Source organism: Caenorhabditis briggsae (assembly GCF_000004555.2).
Source record: "Caenorhabditis briggsae complete genome, chrI, whole genome shotgun sequence".
NCBI classification, from domain to species: Eukaryota; Metazoa; Nematoda; class Chromadorea; order Rhabditida; family Rhabditidae; genus Caenorhabditis; species Caenorhabditis briggsae.
In genome coordinates, this window is record NC_013489.2 from 6,208,881 (window position 1) to 6,220,350 (window position 11,470).

General features: G+C 37.0%; 2 protein-coding genes across 2 annotated transcripts; both read right to left on the reverse strand.

Moving 5' to 3' along the window:
* Nucleotides 1-4,299: 4,299 nt before the first annotated feature.
* Nucleotides 4,300-6,976, reverse strand: CBG08264 (the record flags this gene model as incomplete). The annotated part of the gene is made up of 4 exons (XM_002639882.2): nt 4,300-4,400; nt 5,998-6,075; nt 6,119-6,241; nt 6,721-6,976. The coding sequence occupies 4 exons, from the start codon at nt 6,974-6,976 to the stop codon at nt 4,300-4,302; spliced, it is 558 nt and encodes a 185-aa protein (XP_002639928.2).
* Nucleotides 6,977-8,195: 1,219 nt separating this feature from the next.
* On the reverse strand, nt 8,196-11,031 carry Cbr-suro-1 (the record flags this gene model as incomplete). The annotated part of the gene is made up of 7 exons (XM_045236180.1): nt 8,196-8,316; nt 8,365-8,617; nt 8,666-9,680; nt 9,961-10,244; nt 10,290-10,381; nt 10,429-10,568; nt 10,867-11,031. The coding sequence occupies 7 exons, from the start codon at nt 11,029-11,031 to the stop codon at nt 8,196-8,198; spliced, it is 2,070 nt and encodes a 689-aa protein (XP_045093728.1).
* Nucleotides 11,032-11,470: the final 439 nt, after the last annotated feature.

An 11,470-nucleotide genomic window follows, 5' to 3' on the forward strand; every position in this document is an offset into this window, starting at 1 on the left:
GAAAAGCCCCGACACTATCAAGTTTGAGCTCATTCTTCTTCCTATGCAAATGATCAAAAATGTGCTAACCGAAAAAACAATTCTGATATTATGATTCTTTGACAACTCTTCTCTGTTGACAAGTTTTTTTATATCTTTGACAGAAACCAAAAAAAATGACTCAAAGTTGAAAGTTAGGGGGACCATCTACATATTGCAGGTTTTACTGTAACATTGCTGTGTGGATGGCGCTCATCTTCAGGCGTTCTTCTTAATGGGGTCCTTTTACTTTTTTTCCAATTTCATATTTTCAGAACTGGAAGTTATTGAGATAAATCTCGGATTCATAGCAGTTTGATTGAGAAAATTAAGTAAAATTTATAAATAATGCGGTTCTTTTTTGAATTGGATGAGTGTCCGCACAATCACCGATTTGGTGCCAAGCCAAAGTATTGGAAATTTTAGTGCCAGAAATAAAAACCTAGTGTTAGTCTTTCTAAAAGAAAAGTGATTGGATTGATTCACAAATCTAAGTAAATCTTGAAAACATAGGAATCACTGTTTTTATTCCTGAAAACTTTTCTTTACAATTTTACATAAATAAGGCAAATAAAATGTTTATTAACAACATTTCATTAGTTAACCACTTTTTCATATCTTTCACAGTAAATGAGATATACGGGCTCAAATTTGACGAGTCGGGTGGCGTTCTATTAGAGTGTTTACGGTAATTCAAAGGGTAACAAAATTCGTTGTACATACAAAAAGAGAACAAAGGGATTCAGGCAAACTTCAAAATCATTTAGGGGTAAAAAATTCTCAGTTCAGGGATATTTCAATTTTTTCAGGTGTACCCCTAACTCGGTTCCAAAACTCGAAGTTCGAAAAAATTAATTTAGAAATATCAAATATGAATTGCTTCCTTACTTTGAACTTTCACCTAAAAACTTTGAAATGAGAGGATAAAGAGGAGATGATTGAACGACACAAATTGGTTTGAAACGAAATTCGACCGTTTTTTGATTGAAACATTTTTGTTGAGACTAATCCATAGTGACATTATAATTGGATCAGTGTTTTTGATGGATGAGTAGGTACATACATATGTCTAAACCAGGTGAACGAATGAACTAGGTTCTGTGAGTAATTTTGGTGCAACGATGCACGATGTTCTCAAGTGGTCCGTTTTACTGAATACAGCCAAAGATTAGTCTTAGCGATGTTAATTTTTTTTTCTGAAACTTTGGGTTGTAAAAGAAAGATAAAGTTTCTACTTTATTCCTTCTTCTGCGGCACAGGACATTCTGAAAAAAGTTCTCAAAATTAAACTATATTATGTAAATTTGAATAAGAAATCCCACCAAGAACCCGATTGTTTCTTCCGAAAACTTCTATTTCGTTTTCCATTAGGGCTCTCCGCTTTTGACTCCTTTCCGTGTTAAATTTGATGCTCTCGCGGGACAATGCCTTTCTTCGTAACCTATAATTTTCTTCTCGCTATAAGGACTATGGGTTCGATTTCACTTATCCGTTCGATTTTGGAGTTGCACTCTTGCAAAAAATGATATTTCGAGTTGTAAAGCGATGATGTCAGGAAGTTGTAATGTTAGACCGGACTAGAAAAAGGGTCTATCTAGTTTTCCGGGTTAGTCCAAAGGTACATAAGATTTTGTGGTAATTCTGAGAAAAAAAAATTGAAAACCTTTTTTACAGACAATCTCGCTTTGTGCTCAAAATTGTAGGCGAATGCTAAATCGCCCTACATACACCCCAAGGTTCAATGTGCCCTCGATGTGGCCTTAGACCCTGGGCCTGTATTTCTTTATCAAATTTTTCTTAAATTTGTCGTCATATTTGCTGAAATTGAGAAAATTTCAGATATCTTCAGAACAATTCTCAGCTTTTAAAATTTTTAGGTGGATTAATAAATTCGTGTTTTAAATTCATGCGTAGATTCCTGTGGCTTCAGTTTCACACATATGAAATTTAAACTCTCATAGGTAGTTTTCAGACTTTATTGAACAATGGACATGTACCTAAACTGGGGGCACATAATTCGGAGGGTTCAAAAATTTTGGGGTCATTGGGGTACGAAGCATTTTAGAGGTACAAAGTTTTCAATTCGGGGGTACAAAAGAACTGAAAATAATAGAATTTTGTACCCCCGAATTGAGAATTTTGAACCCCGTTGTGCTCCTCAATCATTGTTCCTTAAGAATTATGTACTTAAACTGGGCAATCAGAAGACAAAGAAACACTTCAAGTTCTTCAAGTTATCAATTTGACTCGCTTCCAAAAGTTTCGGGATGACGATCGAAAAGTGATTCAGTATGAAACTTCAGACAAAGGAAAAATCTGAAACTTTTGAAAACGTTACCTAGGAATTCCTTTATAAATCAACGAACTATTTATGAATGTTTAAAAAAAGATCACTCTAAATAAACAATGCAATAGAGCTACTTGGAGGGGACCAATTGAGAATAGAGTCAAACAATTAGGTACCTTGCAAGCAGCTCTTCGACATTGAATACAATCCATTTCATCATAGAATAGAATAAGTAGAAATAAGAAGACGATGAAAACGAAGGATCAATCGAAAAATGGGCCGTCGTGGGCTTGAAAGTGGGAGGAGCCGGAAAGAGCGGATAAAGAAATAGAAGAAGACAAATGGATTGAAAGAAAGAAAAGAGGGGAGGAGCCAAAAATGAAGACGGAGGAGGTGAAGTGGGGGAGCAAAGCGAAGAAGTGTCAAGTGGAAATGAACTGAGATGAGTGTGTATATTGACTTTATATCAATTGATTTAATAGTTAAACTGATCATCTATCACAGTTTGCAAAAATTGTATCGAATTTCGATTAGAAAAAAACCACACAACAAACACTCGAGAATGTGTTTTCAACTAAAATCTGAAATTTTCAGCTTAAAACTTCCAGCCATTCTAAAAAATAACGATATGATAGCGATTATCAGTTCAAAATGTTTCCTTTTTCCCGTTTTGAAGTCTAGAAAACCTGAAAAGATATGTCAACTGACAAAAGATGTGGAATATTATGATAAACAATTTATCAGTTATTTAGCAATTTTTTGATGTCTCTCAGAGGAACCCAGATAAATTGTCTCAAAGTTAAAAGTTCTTGGGACCATCTACATATGATTTTACTGTAACATTGTTGTGTGGATGGTGCTCATCATCAGGCGTTCTTCTTGATGTGGAAAGTGTGTCCATTTACGATTTTCCAATTTCGTACTTTCAGGATTTGAAATTATGAAGATAAATCCCGTATATATAGCAGTTTGAATGGTGTTCTCTGTTTTGGTTTGTTATAGTGCTCACTTTGAGAAAAAGACAATTGGGGTTTTCTGGAATCATTAAAAGAGTTGTAGTATTTTGGTTTTTTAGAATATAAAATCTTTCACAAGTTCATAGGACACTACTGTTCGTGATCATTCCTGGTACATTGAACGTCTGGTACAAAACTCTATCCATGGTAATAAACTGAGCTGAATATCTTATAAAAAACGTTATTTATTGTGCTGATATAAAAAATTGGAGCTGCCGAAGAGAAAAACTTGTGGGCGGAGCCAAAGGTTCCCGTGACGAAGAACACCGTAACCTAAAATGTTCGGTTTTTTTCCTTTCGACACCTTTTGTGTTGAAGCCTCTAAACAAGTCGGAAAATAGCACTTTTCTAAATCTAAAAAATTGCCGAAAAAGCGAAACGAGAAAAAAGTGAAGGTTTAAAAAAAATTGCTAACCACGGTAGGTCGGCCGTGGCTGCCGACACCAGATTTTCTTTTCCACAGCTCCGATTCTCGGTTACCAGCATGATAAATATTTTGAAACCAAACTGCTGCATGTTCTTCCAATTCATTGACATCTTCTCCTTTTCTAAACTCAATTTCTTCAAACCCATCTACTCTCTTTATTCAATAAGTACTCCTCTCTTTCTATCCATCAGTACCTGCTTCTTAATACTCCTTCTTCTGTTATTCCTTCCCTTTTCTGAGCTCATCTCAACCCAATTTATTGCACGGTGGGAATACATTCTGCGTCTCTTCCTCTCACACACTCTCTCGTCAGTTCAATTCTCGCCGTCGGCTACGAACCAAATCTTCTTTCGATTTACATTATGTGCTGCCTATCCACTTTACAACCACATTTTGTTGTCAAACTTTTGAAAAATAGAGGAAAGAAACGAAGCATGTTTATTTTGGGAAGTGTGGCAGAAGAAAACGGATAAGGCAGTGATGTTGGAATATTTGAAATATTACCCGATAATTGATAGGAATGAAGTGAAGAAAAATTTGTGGACTGATGGTTAGATAATGCCAACTTCCTGAAGCCAAACGGCAGCGAAAACAATGATTATGATGAGAACTGGGATGCAAACAGCAACGCACACGATCCATCCAATTGGTACTGAAAAAAGCTGAATTAAAAACTGATATTTTTTCGAAGATTTTGCTAAACTTTTTGGTTTTTCAAAAGCATCGGATCTCTTTGACATTAACTGAGCAAAACTATTAGGTTGTTCAATAAGTCTTTGACACTTGCACTTATCTCTATGTCGCTTATCCTATTTTGGATGTTTTCCAATTCTGTTTTCATATTTACATATTGACGGCACACATAGCATGTTCGAGGCACTGTAAAAAATTTCCCCTAAACAGCATAATGGGCGCGAACTAACTAGATGAACAACACATACTCAGAGGTGTGTTTTGTACATGATTCTCCAGGGTCTCTAAAGCAACGAACCTTGGCGAACAAGGTGCAAAGTGTTAGGCGCAGACACCATCCCTCGGATCACCATTAAGTTTTGGTTCAAAAGATTCAAAGACGGGAACCATAATCTAGAACATCTACCAATATCGAAATTCCCCAGTGTCAGTATGGATGACGATATTTCGATGTTACTGAAGCATGAGCCCCGAACTATTTCACGTGCAGTATCTTTGACTTTCCACCGTCCTAATACGTCGGTATCCAATAATGTTCACCAAACGGAAGGAGCTCAGAGAGTTGGTCGAATCGTTTCATACATTTTGACGGATTTTCAGAAAAATGTACGATGTGACATGCCACTTTCATCGTTCACTAGGAAACCGACAAGGGACTGGATCAACAAAATTTATATAGGAGATGATAAACGGGTACTGTATGTCAACCATGCCAGAAAGCTCAAACAGGTACCTTTAAAAGAAACGGCGGAATCTGACCCAAATGGGAAGCTTCAAGATAAAATCAGATTTTTTCGACTTGGTTAGACTGTGCTGGAGTAATATCTGGCAAGCTGCTTCCGGAGTCCGATGGCATTAACTTTGGCTCTACGGCTTTCAAATGGAAAGTGGTATTTATGCTCATCTATCTCTCCTATCGATGAGCTCGGTGTTGAAACTTTGTCACGACAACGAAAAACCACACAAATCTTCGAAGACCCACAATAAGCCCGAGCCTGTAGAAATTGAAGTTCTATCTTGCCCACCGTACACTCCCCATCTCGAACTAATTAATTACCACCTTTTCCGATTTTTCTAAAACCGTTTTGCTAGAAAGAAGTTCCATGGTCGGAAGGATACCAAGAAAATTTTGGATCATTCTTTTTTTAATTGAAGAAAACCCCAATTGAGCAAAAGTTTCAAAGATTTTTGAACAACCTAATAGAAATCGATTATTTTTTTTCAAATATTCATACATCTGCCGAATTTTCAAATCGACTATTTTTCAAGGAATTAGACACAAAGTTGTATGTTGTGAGTTGATTGAGCAATCTTGATTAAATTTGCTTCCATATTTTGGCTTTCGTTGGGTTTTTCGGTCATTAATGATTGTTTTGCTTCTTTAGTGTCAGTATTACTTTTAAACTATTTTTACTTCATTGAATATATGTTCCATAAAGAAAAAATAATTTAGAGGACCATCTTTAAGGTTCAGAATAATCTCAATGGCCAAAATAACCGACTATGGACCATGCATATTTTATATAATCTGATTTTCAATTTCAACGAAATCTTACATTTTTTCTTTGTGTTCTCCGGAAGATAAGTAGTGATTGTGGTTGCTGGACGGGCTCTGAGCTCGCATGCCAATTGACCTGAATCTTTGACTTTCAAAAAATAATTTCACATTTGACTTACCCTGCTCTACTTGTGGATTTCCTCTTCTGTATTCACATGCCAATCGAGCATGTTCCCTTTCTCGATCCTGATAAGAATGCGATGGGTGTGCGTTCGAGTTTCGGAGAATGGAATTTGGACGACCTGAAGAATATTCGAATAAAAAGAAGGTTGACAATTAGATTGAATCGAATACCAAATTTTGGAATTTGGCAGTTTTTTTAAAATCATACAATTCAATTTTTTTTTAATGATTCGAAATTTGAACAGAAAAAAGAAGGCATACTTTTGATCTGAATTGATTGGAATCAACATTAAAATTAACGAATTTTTCCAAAAAAAAAAACTGGAACACCCAAACACCTGTAGTAGAAGGGCCCCACTCACTGTCAAGTTTGAGCCAATTTTTCTCGGTTTCTGTGAAAGATATCAAAAATTGATCGACTGGGAAAACATTTGTGATGTTATGATCAACAATTTATCAGTTGACAAATTTTTGGTATCTTTTACAGAAACCGAGATAAATTGACTCGAAGTTTACAGTTAGGGGGCCTTCCATTACAGTTTTGCAGGTAAGTCAAATCAGCGTTTGACATGTCGAATATTAGATTTTTTAAACTAACTTTGTTCCTGTGGATGAGGTTCTCTTCTATATTCACATGCTAAATACTCTCTTCTTTCCGTCGTTATAACTCCTTGTGGCGGGTGTGGAGACCTCCGGTGCTCGTATTTTTCGAATGTTTCTCTTGGATCCAACATTTGGACTTTTCTGAAAAAAAGAGCTGATAGAAAAGAAAATCCTGTAAAGAAGAGATACCCCATGAAGATAGGTGTGAAATTTTTGAACGGATAGGGTTCGTTAGTCAAATATTCAACCATATATGGTATGTGAAGGAATCGAAAAACAAGAGGAAGAGTGAGAGAGTAAGAGATTTAAAAGAGACGGCAGACATAAAAGGAAGGAAAAGCAGGAAGCACTTGGGGGCTCCTCAAAAATGTCGTCATGACAACAACAAAAAAGAAGAAGAAATAGAATAAAAGAAGGAACAAAACAGAAACAATCGATGAATTGAAAAGACAATTTGAAAGTGGAAGACGACGTCGCGAGGTCACTCAGAAGTCCTCGCCATTCTTCCAATTGAAAACAGGTTGCGATTTCGGAAAAAGAGAAGAAGAGGAGAGGAACAGACAGTGTCTCTAGTGCCATTTTCAATAAGAGAGAAGGCGAAAGTGTGAATGGAAGTGACCCACCGGCAGAACTTTTGAAACGGAAAATATGTTTGATGCATTCATTGAATTTCGAAGTCATGTGAGAAGGAGAAAGTGATATTGATATTTTTATTAGATAGACAAAATAAATATTAGAAGACATTTATCATAGAAGTAGAAGATGTTAGCGAAAAACCTGTAAAAGAAGGGCTTCCCCAACTTCCAACATTAAGCTCAATTATCTAGGTTCCTATAAGAGGTATCATAAATTTGTCAACCGATAAAATATTAGTGATATTGTGGTAAATAATTTTATCGGTTGAAAATTTTAGATATCTCTCATAGGAATCGAGATAATCGAGCTGGAAGCTGGAAGGGTCGGCTTCTACTTATTAAGGCGAATACGGTATCTTTTTCAGAACAAAAATCAGACAGCGAGTATGAAAGAGGATGACCCAGTTCGAAAAAAATCAACATTTGAAAACATGGAATCCCATGACTCTCCACCTGAAATTATAGTTTATTGACTCGTTTTCCAAGAGTTTCTGCACTTCTTGTTTTCTGATTCTTGAATTCGGTAATTATGTATGACATCAGTTTGTTTACATTTTTGGATAACAATTTTGAATTGGAAGAAAGATTTTACTGGAAAGAATGGTCAAAATTGTAAATGAGGTGGAGGGGGCAGGAGATTTTTTGGAGTTTTTTTTTGATTTACGGTATGTAAAAAATATTTTTGAAAAATAATTTATTGAAGCAATGAATGAAAAAAACACTAGAAGCAAACTAACAAGACAAAAAAAATAAATTAAGGAATACCCTATTGAAGGCGGAATTTCAAGCAGGATTGGAGATCAGTAATCGGTCAGTCAAAATCAAATCATTTTTGTTAGTGTCGTTTGATGAAAGATGTGCAGAATTTACAGGTGTAGGCACATTGAGCACGCATGAATGATTGCTGTTCCTCGCACACTTGTTTGTTGTTTTTCAGCCAAAATCCACAAGAATATCTGAAAATAAATTTCCTTTTTGGTAATTCAAAATGAAGAGTTCACTACCTCATATCCCTGCACTCTGGATCCAGAAAAGCTGATGGTTTGGTGGCAGTGTAGAATCCAAATCGGGTAGTTGCTCGGGATGAAATTGAAGACGTCGAGATGATTTCTGTTGCTTCCTCTTCTGTAGTTGTTGAGAATTCTGTTGAAGAAGACATGATTGGAGGAGCCATTGGAGGTGTTGGCCGAGCACGAGTAGATGAGTTGGGATCAGCAGTGAAACGATCAAAATGACGACTTGGCTTGGAAGAGGTCGCTGAAAATTGATCTGTTTCGAGCTTGAATTTTTCAAAATGAAACTAACCTGCACTAGTGGTCTCTGCTTCAGATGTAGTCGTCATTTTGGTTGTTGTCGTTGTAGCCCTAGATGTCTGCGTACTTCTTGCCGCTTGGGAAGCCAGAAGTCTCATTCTTTGCTTTCTCATTTGTGAATCTGAAATCGTTTTCCTAGAATTCGATGCTCCAGATGCGGCAGAAGCAGATGACGTGGGATTATTGAGAACGAGTACAGCGTCGACGACTTCTCTAAACCCTTCAAAGGTCTCGACAGCAGTTGGAATGAGCTCTTTTTTGTGAAGAATGAATCCATTGGATACTGAAATTGTGAAAGTTATAAGAAACGGAAAAGAGGATAATGAGAATAGCTTACATTCCATTTGTGGACGGAGTTCAATTAGGTAGACATATTTTACAGCGAGAGCCGATTTAGCCCAGTCATCAGATCCTCCAGCTGCTGGGGCTGAAATCAATTGGTTGTCAAGATTGAATTCATTATCTAGCTTACATAAAGTATCGGCTCCAGTTCCCATTCTATAATTAGTTCCATAAACTCGTGACAATCTGTTGATTGCTTTTCTGGCTGTCTTTCTCAATTCTCCAATGTCCTCTGGATAGTTCTGCTCCTCATGACTATATGGATAAATCCATAACTGAGCATACGAGTGAAGTGTCACAAATGCATCCAATCGATCTTTCATATCGGGTGTAGCCAGGAAATTCCGAATTGCTTTCGTTTCTGGCTCACTGAATACTTCTTCTCCGTGATAGATATTCGAACATGGCTCATAGGAAGATCCACGCTCTGCCCAGTGGAATCGGAAGTTTCTGTTGAGATCCACACCCTGACAACACTTCTCTCCACCCCATAGAGATGGACGACATACTTCTGGTGATCGATTCTTTCTCCAGAGACGGACACTTGGAATAGGAGAGCTACGTGTGTATTCATATCCATCTGGGTTGAGACATGGAACGATGTAGAAGTCAAGAGTGTCCACGTAGTTCGTGATTTGTGGGTCTTCTCCGTAGCCAGATACAAGCTGAAAGATCAGATTGTAAAAGTTTGCGACGCTTGCAGTTTCATAATCTCAGTTTTTCAAAGTACCGTATTTTCTTTAAGAGAAGCCCACCTTTATTTGAAGCCAACCCTCTAATACGGTTATTCAAAGGAAAGGCAAATCAGCTATTTTCACCACCGCGGCAGCCAAAAACGCTGCAGATTTCTAGACCATATACTTGTCCATGCGGTAACAGTTTCCCGAAATAAGGAACATCAGTTATTAAAAAAAAACCATAACCAAAAAAATACCCCAACCTAACCTGATTGATGAAATAAAGAGCTGTGTGACTACTAGCCCATTCTCTAGCATGAATGTTTCCATCAACCCATACTGCTCTTTTCTTATGAGAACTTCTTGCTCCAATCTTCAATCCCTCAATTGGTTTGCCTTCATGAGTTGCTCCAATCCGGACAATCTTTGCAATTCTTGGATAATAGAACTCAATAGTTCTCATGTACTTGACCATATCAGCATAAGAAGCGTAATCTCCAAAAGGATATTTCGCTTTTTTCAATGTTCCAACTTTAGTCAAATCTAGGTCAGCTGAAAATTTGACAGTTTTGGAAAAAAAACATGAAAATAATTTACGTTCACTATCCAATATTGGATCATCGTGAAGCCATTTTGAGAAGGATCCCATAAGAGATTTTGAAGTGGTCCCTTCGTTTCTCATGATTAATCTGAAATGGAATGTTGTAGAATCGGATTATATGAAGGCGCCACAAACTTTTCAACATCAGGTACCGACATTGATATTGTTACATTTGCGAAAGAGAGTATCTGTCGAAGCATTCGTTCGGGCTTTCCACGCTTCACCATTATATCAGCTTTGTCAGAGATTGAAGAAGGAGATTTCCAAAAGTCGAGCTAGAAAAGTTAGGTTTAATAATGGAAATGCAAAACTGGCAGTTAAGGGTAAACACTCTAATAGAAAGTCACCTTTAACTTTTAACTCCAACCCAATTCCTCTCGGTTCCTGATAGTAAGTGAGATATCGAAAAGTGGTCAAGTAACAAAATATGTTTGATGTCCTAATTAACATTTGGTCGTTTGACCACTTTTATATATCATTTACAGGAATCGAGATAAATTGAATCAAAATCAAAAGTTCGGGGATCCTTCTATTACAGGTTTAACGACAACAAAAAACAGTGATTAGACTCACATCATATTTGTAATCGTTTAGTTGAAGTTGTTTAATGAGATGTAGGGATTGTGCATCGTGTGCACTAACGTGCAATAGAGCATACTTGTCATCCGATGGTTCAGCAGAGCACACTAACAGTATCGTGTGCACCGCGAGAAGGATCGACTTGCACAGATATCTCATCCGGATTCTCTAGTCTCTTCTCATCAACCTACAAAAGAGGAGGTCAGTGTTTTGAAATTGGGCGGAGCTACACGGATGACACAATGGCAACAGAGAAATTAAAGGAGGAGGGTATGGATTGCCTCATCGAAGGAGGGGGCCGGTTGGATGGCAAATCAACCAGATTGCATGTTGAGGAAAAAAAATGGATGAAGAAAAAGAGAGAAGCTTATTATTGATAATGGGGAGGAAGAATCTATTATGAGATGATGGTGAAGGAGAATAGACATGTTGACTGGTTATATGAAACACAAGTGTTTCAATTGTAGAGAAGGATCAATCGATTTGGAGGATTATCTGGTTTCCAAATTTGATTAGAAGGTTGAAGGATGAAATTTGTCGGAATATTATGTTTTTTTCAATGAATGCATCTTTGTGCAGCTTTATCTACTTCGAACTG